A 21976-nucleotide genomic window follows, 5' to 3' on the forward strand; every position below is an offset into this window, starting at 1 on the left:
GGACTCCGGGCTGAGCCACAAGGTGAAAAAGTAGGTCAGCCTAACTCATCAGAGGCAAAATACTTCAACAGCTGACATTCGAGCAGGTTTCAATTAATTATAGAGATGCTAAACGTAGCACCTGTCCAAGCTGAATTAACATCACTCATTTATTTCACCTAGGTAAGATCAGCCTATGTCTGCCTAAGAGAGAAATTATCGTAGTCTTCACAAGGAAATTCAAAGAGAAGCGGCAGAGCACAGAGCAGTGCAAACACACAGCTTCTCAGAATCACCTGCGAGGCTCTTTCAACACAGAACCCCACAGGCCCCCCACAAGTCATCAGCTGATCCTACCTGTTCAGATCCAGAGTAAAGGCATGTAAACAGGAATACAAAGTTTACAAAGTTTACTTTGTAATACAAAGTAAACAAAGTTTACGCTATTCAGTAGCCAGTTTAGGACCAACACACTTATTACTGAATGATCAACTCAGATTCCCAACTTGGTTCACCACCTCAAAAGAAAGGTGCTTCTGGCCATAAGGAATGTCACCATCTCAGCCCTCTTTCATATGTAAAGTTTTAGAGGCAAATGTGAGACTTCTAGCAAATAATACAGAAAGTTAAAAATCAGTTAAAAAAAAGCAGGGGCCTCCTTTCATGCCATCCTTGCTAGACTCAACGAATCTCGGAGTGCTGATCTGCGCCAGTCACTATGCCAAGCACAGGAATACAAAGCAGCAGCCCCTACCGAGTGAGGGGATCTGCTGTGAGCATAATGCATCCTGGCCAGCTTGTGGGCCAGAATCAGCCTAGGGAGCTGTGTGGAATGCAGATTCCTGGGTGCTATCCCCGGCGACTCCCAGCCAGCTAGTCTGCAGTGGACTGTAGGAAGGGGCCACTTAGGAAGCTCCCCTTTGATGTGGAGGCACAGCAGGTTTGGGATCCACTGATTCAATTATATTTTTAAATCTGAAAATTAGCAGGAAGAAACATCTCACTCCTAAAAATACTGAATAACTGAAGAGAAATATGAGGCAGCCTGGACTATTTCAAAACATTAAAACAAAGCATGGTATTACTATGCAGTTTCCAAGAAAGAAAGCCATCTATACTACAAGAACAGTCAGACTATGAAACTAGAAATGCCAAAATGACACTACAATCACTCACCATCATTGCTCCAATGGAAATCCTGCTTAATAGTCAACTCCCAAAGAGGCAGCTCGGCTAGCAAAAGAGTACTGGCACACTCCACAGATATTACACTGCAGGTGTGGTTCAAGACCACCGCAATAAAGTGAATATCGCAATAAAGCAGGTCACACAAATTCTTTGGTTTCCCAATACTTAGTTATGTTTACACTATACCGTAGCCCATTAAGTGTGCAATAGCATTATGACTTGAAAGAATGTATATACCTTAATTTAAAAATACTTTATTTAAAAAAAAAACCTTTATTTCTAAAAAATGCTAACCATCATCTGAGCCTTTAGCAAGTTGTAGTCCCAACAATAATCACTGATCAAAGATCATGATAACAAACATAGTAACAAAGAAAAAGTATGAAATGTTTCAAGAATTCCCAAAATGTGACACAGAGACATGAAGCCAGCAAATGCTACTGGAAAAACGGCACCAACAAATGTGCTTGATGCAGGGTTGCCCCCAACTTTCAATTTGTAAAAGACGCACTATCTGCGAAGAACAATAAATCAAAGCACAAGAAGTGAGGTATGTCTGTAGGTCTCTCGCTACTATGGGTAATAACCTCCTCACCAATTCAGAATAACATTTACCACCAACATGAACTGAGTTATAAGCCTTGCTGCCATTGTAGCTCCCTCCCTGTCACTGCCAGGCAGCAGTGGTTTTAAAGGAACCGCCTGCTGAATTTTGTAGCAACTGCTCATTTGTTCATAAAAGTCACAGATGAATATCAGTAATACATGAATTCACAGAAGACTGCCCACCCACACATTTTCACCAATTTCATCAAAAGATAAGACAGGGCTTCCCTGGTGGCGCAGTGGTTGAGAGTCCGCCTGCCGATGGCAGGAGACACGGGTTCGTGCCCCGGTCCGGGAAGATCCCACATGCCGCGGAGCGGCTGAGCCCGTGAGCCATGGCCGCTGAGCCTGCGCGTCCGGAGCCTGTGCTCCGCAACGGGAGAGGCCACAACAGTGAGAGGCCCGCGTACCGCCAAAAAAAAAAAGATAAGACAGTAGAATCTCTCCTTTAGCAGGTATGAGTTCTTCCTAATATAGTCATAAACAGATTGTAGAAATTTCTTCAATTTCAAAAACATTTTTGGTCTTTTGGTGTTAACTCTGGAAAACAAACATGTAGTGATAAGCCTTCTGGAATGACAACAAAGAAGAACGGGTTCCAAATACTTCTTCCTGTTACAGCCCCTCACCCCAAACACAGAAGAGACACTGGCAACATTGGGAATGGTTCTTGGTCCTGGTCCCCTGACTGCCTCTCCTTTCTAGGTGAGTAAGATGTTACTCCCAAACCAGCCGAGAGCCATCACATGGTGCCTTCCTCCACTGCGTGGAGTTGCCCCCAAGCCCACACAACTATCCATCTCCCAACCTCCTGTTTTTTCCATCAGCCTTCTCCTTGGCTGCTGCTCCCAAAGAGGGACCTCCTTCTACACTTCCCAGCTGAATCCCTCTCTCAGCACCTGACCCTCATCCTTCTGCCAGACTCTCTTCTTTCTTACAGCTTTAAATTTCCCTTGCCACAAGAGGGTCCAAAGTCCCCACCCAGGGGCCTTTATCAGTTGCATTTCCTGCCTGGCTGACAAAAGGCACTGGATTATGTATGTAAATCCTGCATTCACACCACACCTTCTTCTACTTTGGAAGTTACCACGATTGCTTTGTCACTGAACAAGTACCTTATTAGCAGACACTGTGTATGCTACACATTGGTAGATAAAAAGAGCAGAAATATGATTTTAAGACACTCCCTCCCCTCACCCACACCCCGCCCCCAATACACAGACATTCTATGAGAGAGACAGAGGAAGAGAAATAAAATCATCTCCATGAAACGTGCTGTATGTAACTGAGTGAAGTGCTTCTGGAAGAGGGGACCAAGAGGGCCCCCTTCTGCCTCAGGAAGTCCTGCAAGAGGTAACACCTTTAAGTGGGCCTTGGTACAAACAGCAGCTGTTTTCACACTCCTTTCTAATCCACTTTGCCCATTCTCTAGAGCATCACTAAGTCACATCACTCAGGTGCTAAAAAACCTGCAATAGGTCCCCACCGACATATCAAGGCCAGGGGTGTCTGATGGCACTGAGTCTCTCTGAGCAGCCCCAGCCTGCCTTTGCACACAGCTTTTCCACACATGGGTACACCAGCTCCGGCCAATGGAGACTTCGTGGAGTACATTCCAGACAGCCTGGAATTTCCTGCCTCTGCACTTGCTCCCATCATCCCTGCTGCCAACCTGGAGCCACCAAACATGGCTGTTCAGTGCACAAGCTGTGCAGCTGTATGTGGCAGCCCTGTCCATCCATCAGAACACTTCCAACTTTAGGGTATTATAGTTGATTTTTTTAAAGTATTTTCTGCATTTTCCACAATGGACATGTATGTATTACACACCTAAAAATTGACGGGAAAAAATGTGCACATGGGAAAAACAATCCATTCTGCTCTTCCGAATAGCCTAATGTGAAGGCTGTTTCCTTTAAGAAGCCTGCTCTGAGTTACTGTGCGAGAAGCAATCTGTGACCCTCCTTATTCTTAAGAACTTGGACTGTTTTACGACTTTCGCCACATCCTCCTGTATCTACGGCTGTACCCTTTTTTCTCTCTCATACCTATCAACTGTCAGGCACTGCATGAGGGGCTTCACCATGCTGTTTCATTTCATCCTCTCTGGAAACCAGTGAGGTTGCTATTACTGTCCCCACATTATAACAAAGGAAGCCAAGGTTGGAAAAACTTGCTCAAGACAAAGAACTAACCTATGGTTCTTCCAAGTTTAGATTTAAATCCAGTCTAGTCTGGCTTCAGAATCCTTAACTCCAAAATACTTGGCAACTAACTGCCTTTTCTGATACTGGCCACTTAAGAGTCTTCAGCAAGGAGACAGTATCTTATTCAGCTTTGTACTCACTCTGGTGCCTACTCCCAGGCCTCACTGAGAACCACAAACTCAAAGAACTTTTTATAATTACAAAAAAGATTCCTTGGGGTAAGAGGTGGGATGTTGATTATGACACTGACTCTTACAACTGCATCCAGCCCGACAGAAAGCCCTGTAGGTTCAAAGCTAGCTAGGCTGTGTCCCCAGCTCTACTCCCCCACTTAGCCTTAGTCTATTATCATCTTCACCTCTGAACCATTCTCCCTGCTTCTACCCTTCTCCCACAGTCTACACTCAGCAAGTCAACCAGTGAGATGGTCCTGTGTTACTCCCTTACATAAACTTTCCAATGCCCCCAAGCGGCTTCTTCCTCTGGCCTACAAGCCTGTACATGAACAGGGTCCTGGTTCAAAAGGTCTGACTTCCCAAGTCTCTACTTCCCTCACCAACTTCACTAGCCTTCTTCAAGTCTGGGCACCGGCTCTCCCCTCTGTATCAAATGCTTTTATTCCAGATCGCCACATGGGTGGCTCCCTCTCATCACTTAGGGCTCAGGTCCCCAGGGTCACCTCCTTAGAGGCTTTGCTTGAACACGCTATTACAGAAAGACCCTGTTGTTCTTCCCTGTCTCAAGCTTGCATTTGTAGTCATGAGGACAATGACAAAACAACTTGCAGTCATTTAAAAAAATGTGTCTCGTTAGTTTTGCCTTTCTCTCCAGCTAGATTTTAAACTCCACGGAGGTAGGAATGATACCACATCCCCAATGCCTGAAACAAGGTGGGCACTCAAATACTTTCGAGTTGTTACTGAATCTAACTGGATATAAAATTAAGTTTTATGATCGGAATTTTTTTAAAACACTTTAGGCAGCATTATGACAATGGAAAAACAAGCTTATTTGGATTCTCACATGATTGACATCAGATAACAACAGGCTTGGAGCCTAAAAGAACAGGGACAGCTCAGAGGTTCATGAAACTCCTGAAGTCACAATGCTTCATTCTAAGTACATGCGCATTTTGATGGGGCAAGATAGCATAGCTTCATCACATTCACAAATTACAACATCAAGATACATTTAGAACTACTGAACTTGGACATTTCAAAATCACATTTCCTTTAAAAAAGCCATGCCTCTATACTCTGTGTGTGTATATATAATTTTGCCAACCACTGAATTCACAACCGTGGGATCTAGAAGGAAACAAACCTTTTACTACACTGATGCAATATTTCAACAAAGATTTTATAAAGTACACTTTTTCCCTGTCTAATTTTAATAAAAATCAGAAAATGCACATCCCTTTCAAGAAAATTCAGAAAATACCCAACATCTGATAGGCATTAACCCATTCAATGAATTAGAAAACCTACTTCCTGACAGGGGGAGGGGTATTATAGCCTACCCATGCTGTCACTGGTTTAATACTGCTCTACCTTTTACCCTCTAATAATGATTTTTAAATGGTTAAGCACTTACCATAATGTGATTGAAATGCCTGCGGTTTGACAACCTGATTACAGTCGTTACACACCACCAAGTAGAAATCATCGTGGGCTGGACAGAGACCAAATATTGGCATGTCTGCAATAAAGAAAGAGAGCATCACTCACTCATGTGGTTCCTGTTAATATGAAACCATCTGGGGTGGCAACACTTTCTAAAGGAGCTGCCTTATGATAAAGTACACAGGATAAAAGTTGTTCCAGTTTAAAAGTAACTGATGTGACACACCATGACTATTAAAACAGAGAAATCAAATCAGGCTTACAGAAACACCGTTATAAAGGGTTAAAATAAAATGCACGAGAAATCATTAGTATGAGGTAAACCAGACAAATCTTTTAAAATGCGAACAATGAATACATTCACACAATAAAGCAACTTTAGATGAACTCTACCAAGGGTTATGAGGAAGAATCTGCAACCACATAAAATGCCTAGCAATTCACAAAGCTGTAGCATCTAATGGTTTTGTTTGGTTAACTATGCATTCTATTCCAGCCATCTGGTCTCTGCGTTCTATGCAACCATTAAGAAAGGAAGCAGAGGTTTCACTGAAGAGTAAAACTGCTGGTTTTGTCAGCATGTAATACAAAGAAAATGATTTTCGTACTTTTTTTTCTTCAGGTCACAACTAACCTCTAGTCCTTTGCTTGCACACTGATGCCACTGGACAGAAAGAACCTCAGTACAAGCACAACATTTCATACATTAATCTCAGTTCAGTTACCAGAATAGGGCAAGATACAAGTTGGATTTTTTTTGTACTAAGAAGTTAATTAAAATACAAATGTAAAACTAGACTATCTGCATATACATGAAAACGAAGTACAGTAACTTGATACCTGGTAATATATGGTTAACTAAAAAGTCCTAACTGGACAATTAATTATTAGTAACAATCCAGGGAACAGAGCTAACAGTTCAAATCCAGAATCTAAATCTTTTAAATATTTCAGACTTGGCATTTTACACTATAAGCACTATTTAGAACATCTGCAATGAATGGATAATTAGCACATTTCAATTAGGCAAATATTTTAGTAGACCAAATACCAAGTTTAAAGAGGGAAGAAAGATCCAAAAAGCTGATTAGCATCTGCTTTCTTTCCTGTTAAGATTTAATTTCACACTTTCTCCAGCTTGGGTGGGCTTGGTGGTTTTAAAGGAAACAGAAAATGCCCCGAGGTGATGTAAAGTGATGATAATCTCTAAAATGTCAAATTACGGATCTAATAATATCTACACACAGCTATAGGTCAGATTTTCTTAAACAGTTTCTATTACACTGAACTGCACAGATAGCTAGCTGTGAACCTGAAATATACCAGGGACCAACAGGATTCCGGGATGCAGCAGCAGCACTGAGCAGGTTCTACGTGCTCCGATCTCATTTTATCCTCACAACTACTTGGGTAGATACCATTATAACCCTGCTCTGGAGAGGAGTAAACTGATTCACAGAAAGGTGAACTACTTTGTCTAAGTCAATAGCTGAGATTTGATTCTGACTCACAACAATGGGTTGAATTTGGTCCCTTGAAGACCGAAGGAATATGATTTCTAGAAATTCCTTCCAGATTCCAACTCCAACAAGTTGAATGTCAGGGCTGAACACCTTTGACGGAATAAACTGATAAGACAACAGAAGAAGTTTCTAACAGACTGCTGACTTCTGTGACTAAGCTTAACAATTTCACGAAAAATAAGAGCCAAACAATGTGCTATTTTCCTGGAAAGCATGCCCACATTGAGTTAAAAATAGTACATGTGGGAGAAGGGGAAAGGTTATATCCATGCAATGATCAACAAGTAATAAGCCATTTTCAATGGCTACAGTTTGACATGACATTTCCTTTTTTCTTTTTCTTTTTTTGGCCATGCCCCGTGGCACGTAAGATCTTAGTTCCCCAATCAGGGATTGAACCCGCTCCCCCCTGCATTGGAAGCGCAGAGTCTTAACCACCAGACTGTCAGGAAAGTCCCAACATTTCAGTTTTAAAAATAAAAATTTAAAGTAGTTTACTTTAAGTTCCATATATCCCTATGCTAAATCATTCTGACACAGGACAATTAAGTATGAATTACAGAAATGGCAAAACATTCATAACTTACAGCTGAAAAGTATGAAATGCCTATACACATCAAATCAACAGTTTCATTAATGAAATCAACTTGATCAGTTTTATTAATTAAACAGTAGTTAAAGTATTAAATTAAGTGGTCTCAGTTTAGACTTAGGCCTCGGCAATGTGCCTGGTTTGTGTGATTTCTCACAGCACTCTATTTACAAGCGATGCTGTTTAAAATATGTCACTTTGCCAGATACCAGATATTGCTGGGGACTAGCTTCCCACCCCTTTATAAATAAGCCAATTGTAAAAAATTAAAAACTGTATAAATCCTTGCAAATAATAAAAATTTAACTGGCCACAATGATGTTTATGTAGAAAACTGTTCTTTTTTTGTTCTGATTCCTTTGATCCTTTTGTGAGACTCAGAAATACTAATAAAACTAAGTGAGTAGGGGTCATTCTGTGAGGGACCAAGAATTTATACTTCTGTAAAAAGGTTCAATTTCCTCAATAACTTATAATTATTTGCAATTGATGACAATAAAGATGATAATCATAATGATAAACAGTTGGCATTCTCTGAGAGACCACTCTGTGCCAGGTTCTCAGCTAAGCACTTTTCATAAGGTTTATCCTTCAATATAATCTTCATTTTACCGATGGAGACAAGAACTTGTCTAATTTCACCCAGCAAAAAAGTACAACCAGGACTCAAACTGAGGTTTTTGCACCATCTGTGACCTCAATTCCACGCACACCCACACCCCACACACACACACACACACACACACACACACACATACACAATCCCTGTGGAAAAAAACATGGTACATTTAAACGCACTTCATGCTACCCTATGAAATCAAGTTCCTGTTCGGAGAACCTAAAGCAACTTTAATTTTAGCTTTCTGAATTCTTTACTTTCAGATATCCATATTTGGACGTAAGCTAAAGGATACAAAATAATTTAAATAAAATGTCTTCTTTGGGGGAAAAAAAGGAGTTTATATCCTTTTTCTGAATTAGGACATTCCAGAGGCCTTAGCAACAGGAACAGCGTGTGGAATGTTGTGGTAACAGAGAAAATGAAATAATTTTTGTCAGCGACAGTATGTATGTTTCTGAATACTTTCCAAGTGTAAGTTCACAATCAGCCCATCTACAAATTAACACATGGAACTTGCCCAAATGCAAGAAGGGAAAAGCTTCATTTATGACGGAAAACAGAGTTCCTATTGAGTTAAAATGAGTTCCTACTGAATTTTAAAAAAAGTTTACAAAATTTTCTTTAAATATACAACTTAAACCATTATATGAAATACAATGAAAGTTTTAAAACTGTACTTGACCCCATGGACTCTGACCTAATTTGAAAGAATGGATTTTATCATGTGTAAGCCCTAAATCTTTCTCAGGTTTCAGGTCACCCTAACCTTCCAATCAGTGAGTGGCCCGGCACCCACACCAAGGCCGTCATGTATTTTGGAGACCCCAGGCCAGCAGCGTAGGAAGGACTGGGTTTAAGCACATGGACACATGAGCACATGTGTGCAGAACCTTCACAGTCCCATGCAGACTGAAGGCCCTCTGGCCAAAGCCTGTCCTGAACAGTTACTTTGGTGCTGCCATCCCCATTTTGAGGCCTGTGCCCAACAACAAAACTTGAGCACCGTAGCAAAGCATTTCACCTTTGCAGTACCCTGTGCGTCTCCCTTCTCCCACGCACCCAAACTTCTACATGCCAATGACTCCCACATTTCTATCTCTAGCCCAGACGGCTCCCGAGCTCTGTCTAGACTCACAAATCCAACTCCCTCCCTATTAAGACACTGCCATCTGGATGTCTTTCATACATCTCAAATCAAACAAGCACGTCCAAGAGAGCTTTGCCTTCCACCCTGCCCTGTTCCCTGCCCCCCAAAATCTTCCCCCTTTTGGGTAAATGACTCTGCTCATCTTCTAAAACTAAAAACCCACACAACACCCCGACTCTTCTTTCCCTCATCACACCCAGGCCACCAGCAGGTCCGATCAGCTCTCCTCTAACACCTCTGTCCATTTCTCTCCACTGTCCAGCCCGCCACTGTAAAGCCTGTCACCAGCACCTTTCCTATGGACTGTGGAAGAAAGTCTCCCACATGGTTGACAATCCCTTCCACACGACTGCCAGAGTGATTCTTCGAAATCCTCCAACAGATCACGTAAATACCATTAAAACTTCCCAAGTGACTTCCCACTCCTCTCGGAATAAAATCCAAGCCTTTACCACAACCCCCAAGGTTATGGGATACACCAGCGGTCTGTCCTCCGCCCTTCACTCCCTGTCCCCTGAGTCCCTGCTCCCCTCTCTTTGGCTCACTCTGCTCCAGGCACACTGATCTCCATTCTCTCCTTGGAAAGCTTTTTCTCTGCCAGGCTCTGCCCCTGCTCTTCACAAGATGCCTGGGGCATTCTCACACATCAGGTCTCAGCTCAGCTGTCATCTCTTCAAAGGGCTGTCTCCAGCTCCTCCCCAGTTAGTTATTCTCTGTCACAGGTATTTTAAGCAGAGTGGCTAACAGTGTGGGCCACTCCCCAGCACCCCGAATCCAATGTGATCTCGGGCAAGTTCTATAACCTCTTTGAACTTCAGTCTCTTCATGTGTCAAATATTGACGATCACAGTACCTAATTCACCAGGCACCTCCCAGGGTAGAAAGAGTAAGAGAGCTAATACACGCAAAGCCTTAGAAGGCCCCAGGAAGTGCTCAATCAATGTCCCCCAACGGCCTGTAAGGTAGCAGTCATGCACGCCCACTGTATTGCTCAGGAAACTAAGGCACACAGACACTGAGATCTCACAAGCTAGTGAGTGGCAGAGTCAAGATTTGAACCCAGGTCTGCTGGGCTCAGAAGCCCAGGCATTTCCCAACATTCTCCCAGAAGCTGCCAGAATCTGCCTCCTCCATGCTGCTCCCACTGCCAGTGCCTGCGGTCAGAGCCTGGTGGCCTCCACACACCGGTACAGAGCTCCTAATAGGGTCTGAGTTGCTTCCCTCTTCAGCCTCCTCCACTCTGCTGCCAAAGCCACCAACCTACAAAGTAATAAAGCCATTCCTCTCCTTGGAGACCTCTGCTGGCTTCAAAGTGGTACTTGGACCCCTGACCTACCTCTCTGTAAGCAAGGCCCTAGCACTCTTTTCTCCTCCCATCTCTCCAGGCTGAGTCAACCTGCTCTAAGCTCAAGACTGTGTGGGTCTTCTCAGAACCTGCCCTGTTCTCTGCAATCCTACCTTTTGGACACAACTGTTCCTACAGCACAGAAAGCTCTTCTCTCTTCTTTCTGGAATTCCCGCCATTCGACCAGAGCTGTGCTCTTACTCATACCATTCATATCTCCATCACAGTCCTTCACTCACTGACTTATGATTTTTGAATGGTAATTGATGCCTCTGCAGCCCTGTCTGACGGCAGACTCCTCGCCTTGCCTAGCACAGAGTCTGAGAAGTGAACTCAAGATTATGTGACGGTGAAGTAATGACTGACATCTGGAACTCTCCCGTAGCTTCCACTTGCTCTTAGGATAAAAACTAAGACCCCTGACAAGGCTCTCTCCACGCTGGCACCCTGCACCTGGCCCCTCTGGCCTTCATTTTGTCCCTGGTGCACACCATGCTCTCTCCTGTCACAGCACCATGGTGCTTGCTGTTCCCTCTGTTTGAACTCCCTTCCTCCAGATCTTGACCTGGCTTGTTACTTTACTTCATTTGGTCTCAGCTTCAATGTCGCTTCCTTCAGACTTGGCTAGTCAGGGCCCCATTATCTGCTCTCAGAGCACTGACTTAGCCTTGCCACACAGCACCATGCCCTGTTCGTAACTATCCATCTAACTGTGTGAGCCTTAATCTCCTCCCACTAGACTAAGTTCCACATCTGTCTTGTTTTCTGCTCTAGTGGCAGTGCCTAACAATGCCTAACTTGATGGACAGGAAGCAGCAAATGGATGTACTAATACTATTGGGTGGAGAGTAACTAAAGTATTAGATGAAGTCCCTGTGGTGCCACCATAAGTCAAGGGTATAATTGCGCCTTTATGTCGTGTAAAGACATACAGTCACCCACTAAAACTGGGTATCCAGTGAGATAAAAGTTCAAGGGTGAGAAGGTTTCCCTTGAACACATGATCCCATTCCTGGGGGCGGTTTCTGGTAAAATTTGTGTTGCAGGGTCTGCTTCTCAAATGTGCACACTGGCAAATTCTCTTCTGCTAGTGTGTGCAGTGCAGTAACTAGGAACAGTTCTGGAGTCAGACTACTGAGATTCAAGTCCCTAATCTTTCCCTTACTAGCTATGTGAACACAGTTAAGTTATTAACTTCAGTTTCCACATCTGTAAAATACAGAGAACAGGACCTACATTTCACAGTGCTGTTGTGAGGATGAAATAAACTACTCCGTGGAGAGCATTCCATGCTGAACACATAGTAAACACTCAGTGTTAGCAAAATAAACAAAAACACACAATATACACACACTAGACGTGTTCTGCTGCAAGGGCCCCAGTTCTCACTGATTAAAGTCGCAGAAGATCGATATATACACCAAATGGCAACTATTTTATAATGTGAGCTTAACCTTCAAGTGGTCTCTGCCCCTGCTGCTGACCACACACTCCTCCCTGTAAGCAATGAAAGGCAGGGGAGAGGCGGACGAGACTTGCTGGTGCTCCCCCTGCAGAGGGTCAAGGCTCAAGTTTCGGAGTTTAAGCTCCACCCCGCAAGCCTGGGAGAACCCACAGTTTTAAGGAAGGCAGCCACATGATACAAAAGGTCACTCTGGCATGCGTCTGGATCTACCGAGGTAAGGGGGTAGTGGGCTGGTCCCCAAGGGCTGATGCAGAAGTCAGAGTGAGACAGGAAGTGCCTATGTGATGAAGATGGAAGAGACCAGACTGAAGACATGCTCTGGAGAGCTCTGCAAAGAGATGGGGAGACCATGGATCGGGGGTGAGGGAGAGGGGAGAAAGCCAAAGATGGGCTGCAGTTTGTTCCTTGCTCACTGTAGCTAATGTGGCCAGCTAATGCATGAAGGGAGACACACAGATGGAAGAACTTAGCTTGCTAAGGCAATAGAGCCTGGCAGTTAAAGGCACAGCCACCAGAACCACAATGGCTGCATTCAAATCCCAGCCTTGCCGCTTGGTAGCCTTTACCTCAGTTTCCTCATCTATAAATGGGAAAAGTGACAGTACCTACCTCACTGGTTGTAGGAAGAACTAACAAACAGATGTAAAATGTTTAGAACAATGCAAAGTACTTTGTAAACATAAGCCATTTTTAAAATCATCTTCCAGATCACTGTCCTCTGGTCTTTGACCTAAATAGTGGCTATTCTCCCCTCCGCCTATTCCAACTCCCCCACCCATACGCATTTAAATAGTGGTGTTTTTAGGGACTTCCCTGGGGGCACAGTGCTTAAGAATCTGCCTGCCAAGGCAGGGGACACAGGTTCGATCCCTGGTCCGAGAAGATCCCACGTGCCACGGAGCAACTAAGCCAGTGCGCCACAACTACTGAGCCTGCACACTAGAGCCCATGAGCCACAACTACTGAAGCCCGCGTCTAGAGCCTGTGCACCGCAATGAGAAGCCCGCGCACCGCAACAGAGTAGACCCCGCTCGCCGCAACTAGAGAAAGCCCGCGCGCAGCAACGAAGACCCAATGCAGCCAAAAATAAATAAATAAATTTTTAAAATTAAAAAATAAAAACAGTGATGTTTTTAAATCATAAATGTCACCTAGTCTGATTAAACCCTTAGTTTACCACGTAGAGTACTCCAATGCAGTCAGAATGAAAATCAGTGCTTAGAAAGACCCTGCCTGATCTCTGCAACCGTAAGACACAGCCACTCCTCATCCATGCCAGAATTCCATCTCCTCGACAGTTACGCACACAGGCCAACCACTTTCCCACCTCAGGCCCTTTGCTAATTCTGCTCCCTCTGTACAGAATGCTTTGTCTGGCTGGTTCCAGATCACAGCTTACATTCCACTGAAAGACCTTGCCTGATCACTCAGTTTAAAGCAGGAGCCTATCTCTTCAGGCAGTACTCTCTCTTCACTCATTAGTTATTTGTAATTTGTGTTTTGGCTACCGCCCTAAGATATAAGCTCCATGAGGGCAGAGGCCATGTCTGCGCAGCACAGTGCCTAGCACACAGTAGGTTCTCAACAAAAGAATTTGAGAAAGGCCCCTGGATTGGACTTCCTGAGTTCAAATTCCAATGCCATCACTCACTAGGAGCAGTAACTCGGGCAAGTTCCTCCGCTTCAGTACCCTCATATGTAAAATGGACACGATAATAGTAGCTACCTTAATGTGTAGTTATGAGGATGAGATGAGTTAGTATACATAAAGCTCTTAGAACTATGTCTGGCACAGAGCATGTGCTAGGTCTGTCTTACCTATTAGGATTATAATTATTTCCATTTTCACTGTCAGTGGCTTACACTGGCCACTGCTTCTAATCTTCTGCTGGTCTACAGCCACCACCTCTTGTACACTCAGTGTATTAAGTACTCACTGTATGTCAGGTCTCATGGCAAGTACTCTGTGTATATCATTCATTCATGTATCAAAAGTCTACTATGCCTAAACACGATTCTAGGTACTGGCTATATATACATCAGTGAACAAAAATCACAACAGCAACACCACCATCTGAGAAGCAATACATATAACACAAACAATCAAAGTTTTCAATTACTGAGCACTTCCTATGTTCCAGGTACAATGCTAAGTATTAACTCATTTGCTCTTCACAACACCACCCACCTTTCAGGGTCGCTGTCCCCACTTCACAGATAAAGCAAGTGAGGAACAAGATTACCTGCCTTAAGTCACAGAGCCAGCACACAGAGGAGCTGAGATGTGAAGGTAGGCTACTCCCACGTACGTGCTCCTCACCTCACCTCACCTCACGAGCCTCAACATTGCTCAGCGCACTCCCAGCCTCTCCCGCCTTGTTTAATCAAAGTCAGTCAAGGCATCCTATCGAACAGCAGACTTCTGATGCTACCTCTGGACTGTCTGCTCTCACTGCTACGCAAAGGTTTCCTTAGATACTAGGACTCTCAGCTCCACTAGTGTCGGAAACACTTCGAAGTAACCTGATGGACCAACTTGGAAGGCTGGTCTGCACATAACTGACTTTTACTATAGTCAGTCCCAAATTTATTTCAAATGGTAACTGTCAGTTCTGGGTAATCAAAAGGAATATCAATGATATAATAAAAAAGTTTTAAACTGCTCTTAAGTGAGCTTTAACATCTCAACGGGGAAAAGATAAAACAGAATTTTATTTCTACCTTCTGCACACACTTCTCCAAAATTCATATTCTCTGCTCCAATAATTAAAGGGAACTGGACTTTCCTTTGATCATAAGACATTAGATGATGAACCAACCAGACACAAATAAAGGCAATCAACAACCTGCCAAAATGTATGTGTTTTGGGACCCTGTCTGAAGTAAAGCAGTCAATAAAATTACATTAAAAAAAAAAAAAAAAAGAGATGTTTCCAGTACCAAACACCAGAGGACCAAAGAGTCAGAGATTAGAAAGCAGTCTAACAGTTATTCATCACTATGTAAAAGTGGCCAACCTTATAGTGACCCTCCATAGACAAGTCATAAGTGCTACTGTTGTCACTAATTGTACTGAAAATGAGACACAGTACCTGGCAAAGAACAGAGGAAGCAAATATCAAAATCCTAGGGAACCTGAGTTAGGGAAGGCCAGGTAGGGTTACAAAGGTGACATACATGACAGGCTACCTCACATGTACCTTTAGCTACTCAAAATACTGTCAGCAAATTCTGACCTTTCAAACGGAAACTAGAGGCACCTTCCAAAACCCTTAGGGAATCTTACCTGCATCACTACCATTCAGCTAAGTTGCAGACTATGATAAGATATGGGCTATAAGAGAGTTTACCACTTAGCTGGTATTATAACCTCAAGAGAGGTACTTACCTCTAGACATCCAGTTCCTGCGTTTGAAAAATGGTGAAAACAATGGTATCTATGTCAGGAGATTGTTGGATTGAATAAGATAATTCACGTAAAATGTTTAGTTCTATGTCTGCCTAAACACAGTAAGCAGAGTATATGTAAATACTTAATGAAGAGTAGTGTTAATATTATTATTGTTAAGCCTATGGTTATAAACTCATGACTCAGTTAAGAATACTTTCTTTTCTTCAAAAGGCAGTCAATACCCAACACCACATCTGCCAGACATCTTGTATGCGGAAAACCCACAGCTCTCATACAACTAAAAACAGCATTAACTATGGAATGGTATTGCCTACTCACCTAGCTTTATATTTTTAAGTGGTTAGCTTTATACAGACCATACCCTAGCCCAGAAAATCAAGCTCAACAAATTTAAAAGAAATGAAATCATGCCAAGTATTTTCTCTGACCACAACGGAATCAAATTGGAAACTAGTAACAGAAAGATACTAGAAAATTTCCAAACACTTGGAACCTAGACACTTCAAATAATCCATAACCAATATAATATGTGATATTAACAAGTTAAAGAAGAAAAATCATACTACCGTAATAGTTGATGCAGAAAAAATATGTATGATTTTTTTAAAAAATCCAGAGAACTCGGAATAAAGGGGATTTCCTTAACTTGATAAAGAACATTTACAAAAAACCCTACAATTAACATCATACTTAATGGAGAAAGGCTGCATGCTTTCCTCCTAAGGTCAGGAACAAGGCAAGGATACCCACTCTCATCAAAGCACTGAAGTTCTAGCCATAGAAATCAGGCAAGAAAAGGAAATAAAAGGCATACAGATTTGAAAGAAAGAAATAAGCTTTCTCCATCTGCAGATGACTTGATGGTCTGTGGAGAAAACCACAAAGAACCTACAAAAAACCTCCCCAAATTTACCAGCTTAGCAGTATCACAGGATACAAAATTTACTTAGTCTGTTTGGGCTGCTGTAACAAAATACCATTGACTGGGTAGCTTATAAACAACAAACATTCATTTCTCACGGTTCTGGGAGCTGGGAATCCAAGATTAAGGCACCAGCACACTGAGTGTCTGGTGAGAGCCTGCTTCCTGTTCAGGGTCAGCTTTTCATGGTGTCCTCCACATTGAGCTTAAGGGGAGAGGGAGCTCTCTGGAGCCTCTTTCACAAGGGCACTAATCCCATTCATGAGAGCTCCACCTTCATGATCTAACCACTTCCCAAAGGCCCCACCTCCAAAAATCATCACACTGGCGATTAGGTTTCAACGTATGAATTTGCGGTGGGTGGGGGGGACGATGGGACACAAACATTCAGTCTGTACACAAGATCAACGCAGAAAAATCAACTGTCTTTCTATATATTTGTAATGAACACATGAAAACCAAAATCACATGGCTAGCCTTCAGCTGGCATAGCATGTTAAGCAAGTTATTTGCTTTATGGTATACCTGAGTATTATCCAACAGCCATGTGGCTATGATGAATGTAGCAAACTAGAGAGCTGTATCTTTCATAACATCCTTAAAGGGATGTTATAATTATCTCATATTTGTAAAGTCTCTAAATATCTTACCCAAAGCATGCCGCAGAAGATTCAGAGCTTTTAATAGAAAATTAAAGTGTAATAACTGTCTTGAGTTTGTTTCAGATTCCTCAAGTCAGAGGGGAAATGCTCTTTAGATTTTCTATATTAATGGTCACAATGAAAAAAGTACACTGAACTCTATATTCATCCTCAAGATAAAGCCTCACTACTTGAAGTACGGTCCACAGGCCAATTGTTTCTGTATCATTGAGAACCTGGTTAGAATTACAGAGTTTCAGGACCCAACCCAGACACTGCAAATCAGAATCTGCATTTTATCAAGATTCCCAGGTGATTTATATACATGTTTGATAAGTGCTGAAAACAGAACATCATATAACCTGGACTAAAACTTGAATAATGTGACCAATATTGGAGAAATTATTCATATATTATCCAGACTTTTCCCAATCCATCCATCAAAGGCATATTGAACATATTTCCTCACCTGTACATTGCTCAAATGTGTATTTAGTATTTGCCTATTATAGAATATAATAAATATATACTATATCACGTATACTGAGTATATTAGTCTGTAGTTTTCAGTTACTGTGATGTCTTTGGTTTTGGTACTGGCCTCATAGGATGAGTTTCTATTTTTTAGAAAAGTTTGTGTTGGGCGGGCCCTACTTCTTTATACATTTAGTAAAATGCACCAGTGAAGCCATCTAGGCCTGGGCTTTCTTTTGTGGGAAATTTTAAAGTTTGCAGTTTAAAGTTGACAGTATCTTTCTTGGAATTTGTCCATTTCATCTAGGTTATTCAATGTGTAGGCATACAGCCATTCACAGTATTCCTTTATAACCCTGTATCTGTCAGGTCGGTAGTGATATTACCTATTGAATTCCTGATTTCAGTGATATGAGTGATGTGGTCAGGTCTAGCTAAAGGTTTGTCAATTTTATCAAAATCAAAGCACTCCAATGTTGTCAAGGATCAACTTTTGGTTTCACTGATTTTTTTGCTTTGTTTTTCTACTACCTAGTTCATCTAATTCATTATTTTCTTCCTTCTGCTTGCTTTGTGTTTAGTTTGCTCTTCTTTTTCTAGTTTCTTAGGGAGGAAGGTTAGGTTATTGATTTGAGATCATTCTTACTTTTTAATATAACTATTTACAGCTATAAGTTTTCCCTTAAGTACTGCTTCAGCTGCAGTATGTTAAGTTTTGGTATGCTATGTTTCATTTTCATTAATTTCAAAGTATAATTTCTCTTGTGATTTCTTCTTTGACCCACTGCTTATTTAGGAATGTTCTTTAATTTTCACAAGCTTGTTAACTTCCCAGATTTCCTTTGGTTGTTGATTTCTAATTTTCTCCATTGGGGTTAGAGAATGTAATTTGTACTTGTATGATTTCAGTACTTTTACATTTAGTTAGGCTTATTTTATTGTGGCCTAACATATTATTCTGAGAATATTCCATGTGTGCTTGAAAAGCATGAATATTCCGCTGTTGGTTGTGTCTAATTGGTTTATGTTTTTCAAGTCTTTGACATCCGTCCTGATCTTCTGCCTAGCTGTTGTAACCATTCTTTAAAGTGAGTTATTGAAATCTCCAACTATTACTGTTGAATTGTCCATTTCTCCTTTCACAGTGTAAGTTTTTTGCTTCATATATTTTGAAGCTCTCTTGTTAGGTACATATATCTTTGTAACTGCTATTTCTTCCTGAAGGATTGACTCATTCATGATTATAAAATATCCTCCTCTATCAGTAATGACTTTAAAAAGTCTGTTTTGTCTGATATTTGTACAGCTAGACTAGCTCTCTTTTGACTACTGTTTGCATGTTATATTTTCTATTACCTTTCAACATACTTCCAACTTTGAATCTGAAGTGTCTCTTGTTGACAGCATATCACTGAATCATGATTTTTTAAAATTCATTCTGCCAATTTCTGCCTGCTGATTAGTGTTTATTCTATTTACATTTAACGTAATTACTGATAAGGTAGGATTTATGTCTGTGATTTTGCTACTTAATACATGTTTTATGTCTTCTTTTGTTCCTCTATTCTATTACGGCATCCTTTTGTGTTAAATTAATAGATTCTAATATACCTTTTTAATTCCCCTTTTTTTCTTTCACTCCCCCCACCCAAGTTATTTTCTTAGTAGTTGCCCTGGGGATTACAATTAACATCTTAACTTCAGACAATGTAGTTTGAATAAGACCAACTTAATTTCAACAGTATTTTAGAAATGCTTTGCTTTGATATGGCTCCATTTTGTGCTTTTTTCTGCCAGCATGTGGGCCGTGTTCTGCTGTTTCTCTGCCTTATAATTTTTTGTTGAAAACTAGACAATACAGACAATGTAATGTGGCAATTCTACAAATCAGATCCACCTGCCCTTTTGGTTTGTTTAGTGAGTTACCTGGTCTAATTGTATAGTCTGTATTCTTTGTTATGTGTGTGCTTGGTTAGCTAATTATTGGACAGGGATTTCCTTAAATATCTTGAACCAATAAGTCTCCCAGGCTTTGCCAAGGGGCTCTGTGCATATGTTGGGACATGTCTTCAATGCTCTAGCAATCAATTTACAACTCTGCCTTAGCCTTCACTTCCTGCTTGCATAGAACCTCAAAGTCAGCCAGAGGTGAGATATTAGGGTTTTCTCAGGTCATTCCTGGGCATGTGGACAGCCCTATACACACACACTGTTTTCTTTTCTTTCTTCTTTTTAAATTGAAGTATAACTAATTTAATGTACTTGGTTTTCTAGATTCCCAGGAATCTTGAAAATGTTGGAGCTCTTTAAAAACTCCAACTGACATCTCATTTCCCAGTGTTATCTACTTAGTTTTTTGGTCAGCCTCTTGTCAACCTCAACTAATATCACCACCTCAAACAACTGCAATGTACAATAATTGCCACTAATTTTTTTTTTTTTTTTTTTTAAACAAACACCTTAGGGATAGGGCACAGAGTGAGCTCTGATACGGACAACTTCTGAGAATGGAGCTTTTTAGGGAGCTACTAGACAGATCAAACAGTGACAATTTTCTGGGCATATGGCTTTAGGGAAGCTCCCAAACCCATTCTTTCCACTCCGATGGCTTCTAAGCTACTGTTTTTCACAGCTACTGTAGTTGTGAGGTTTGCAGGTTTTCAAAGTTACTGTGGAGTTGGGGGTGGGGTGCAGCAGCATTAACACAGAGTGAGTTAAAACACCACAGAGTTTGCTATATTTATTTACAGAGATTCAGTTATTTTTCTTGTATAAATGCTCCATAAATCCTGCAAGCCTTTAATTTTTAGAACTCTGAAAAAGTTAATTTTGTCAATTCTTGCCAGTGTTCTCACTGTTTTTACAGAGATTTGGGGAAGTCCTTACTCCACCAATAGGAAATGCTCACTGGAAGTATTTTAATGGAGGATAACATTATCAGATTCTTTATTATTTTCAACTCTACTCAAACTGTGGAATGGAGAAGGGAAATTTGTGGTTCAAAAGTAAAAGTGAGAAGGCCAGGCATTTGCATTTGCAATAGTACAGGTGAGAGACACAGGGTAGCTTGGACTTGGAGATCACAGTGAGATGGCATAAAAACAATTCACAAATATTTAGAAGGAACTGCTGACATGACTTGGTAATGGCCTGGATACAAGGGTGGTGCAGAGAATGATGCCAAGTTTCCTGTCTTGCAGAACAGGATGGATGGGTGGTACCAGTCTCTGAGAAGGAATCCTGGAAGAATGCCAGGTCAGAGTAGGAGGAATACACACTGGGGACATCTTAAATCTAGGTGCCTCTGAGATTTCCAAGAAGATACCAAGGAAGCCATCATCTTGCAGACTCTCCCCCGGTTTTAGAGAAATGCTTTATAAATCAAGTCCTTAAACATTATTTCCTCTACATGGGGAGGGGGGAGGAAAGGCAAGGCATGTATACTAAATACCAATAATTCAAAGTCACCCAGGAATTAAAAATACGGTTCCAAGAATGATGAGAACCATGCATAAATGTCTGAGATTACTCATTGCCTACATGCAAGTGAATTAAAGCTTCCCCAAAGGCAGCTTTATTTAAAGAGAAGTTACAATGAAAATAAAGATAAATCTTTCCTCTGTCTTAAAAGATTCTGTTGCACTCTTGCAGACGTCAATTTAATGTTCAATTTAATGTTCTCATTGATGCCTGTGAAAACAAATCAATCACATTCGTTCTCGCCTCCACTCATTCCATAAATACTCGAGTGCCTCCTATTTGAAAGCGCTTGGTCAGGCCTAGGAGACAGCTGGGAATAGGTCAGACTAGGTCCCTGAAGTGTGAATTGTTCTTTTGGTCCCAACATCAACTTGTCTGAATATCATAGTTTTTTGGTTCTGTAATCCTTTCCGTTAGGCCTCTCTTTCATGCATGAAATTCACTTGTACAGATGCTTTTTCTGGTCAGAGTTGGGCAGGCATAGATTTGTAAGGCAACACTGCGGGGGGGGGGGGGCAGGGAGGGTTGACTGCTGGCTAATTACTTCTATTCCTAATCTCTCTTAACGTTACAAAGGTTTGTTCTGCTTAAATATATGAGGTCCAGTTTATTACGACTGGGAAACATTAAAGTATTTCAAGGTTGTTTTGACTGTTAGCTCATTTCTGACCTAATGGGCAATACTTTCACAAGAAAGTTTTATGTATTCTCTTATCTCAGTTTTGCTTCTTCAGACTTTGTAGTTTCACTC

General features: G+C 41.5%; 1 protein-coding gene across 1 annotated transcript in view; it reads right to left on the minus strand.

Annotated features, from left to right (window-relative positions):
- The window catches only part of ATXN7 (ataxin 7), a 128855-nt gene that overhangs the window by 43731 nt on the left and 63148 nt on the right, over nucleotides 1–21976 (minus strand). The window contains 1 exon segment of the mRNA XM_033424772.2: nucleotides 5574–5678. Coding sequence (XP_033280663.1) covers nucleotides 5574–5678 — 105 coding nt within the window.

The sequence above is a fragment of the Orcinus orca genome, chromosome 10, assembly GCF_937001465.1.
Source record: "Orcinus orca chromosome 10, mOrcOrc1.1, whole genome shotgun sequence".
NCBI classification, from domain to species: domain Eukaryota; kingdom Metazoa; phylum Chordata; class Mammalia; order Artiodactyla; family Delphinidae; genus Orcinus; species Orcinus orca.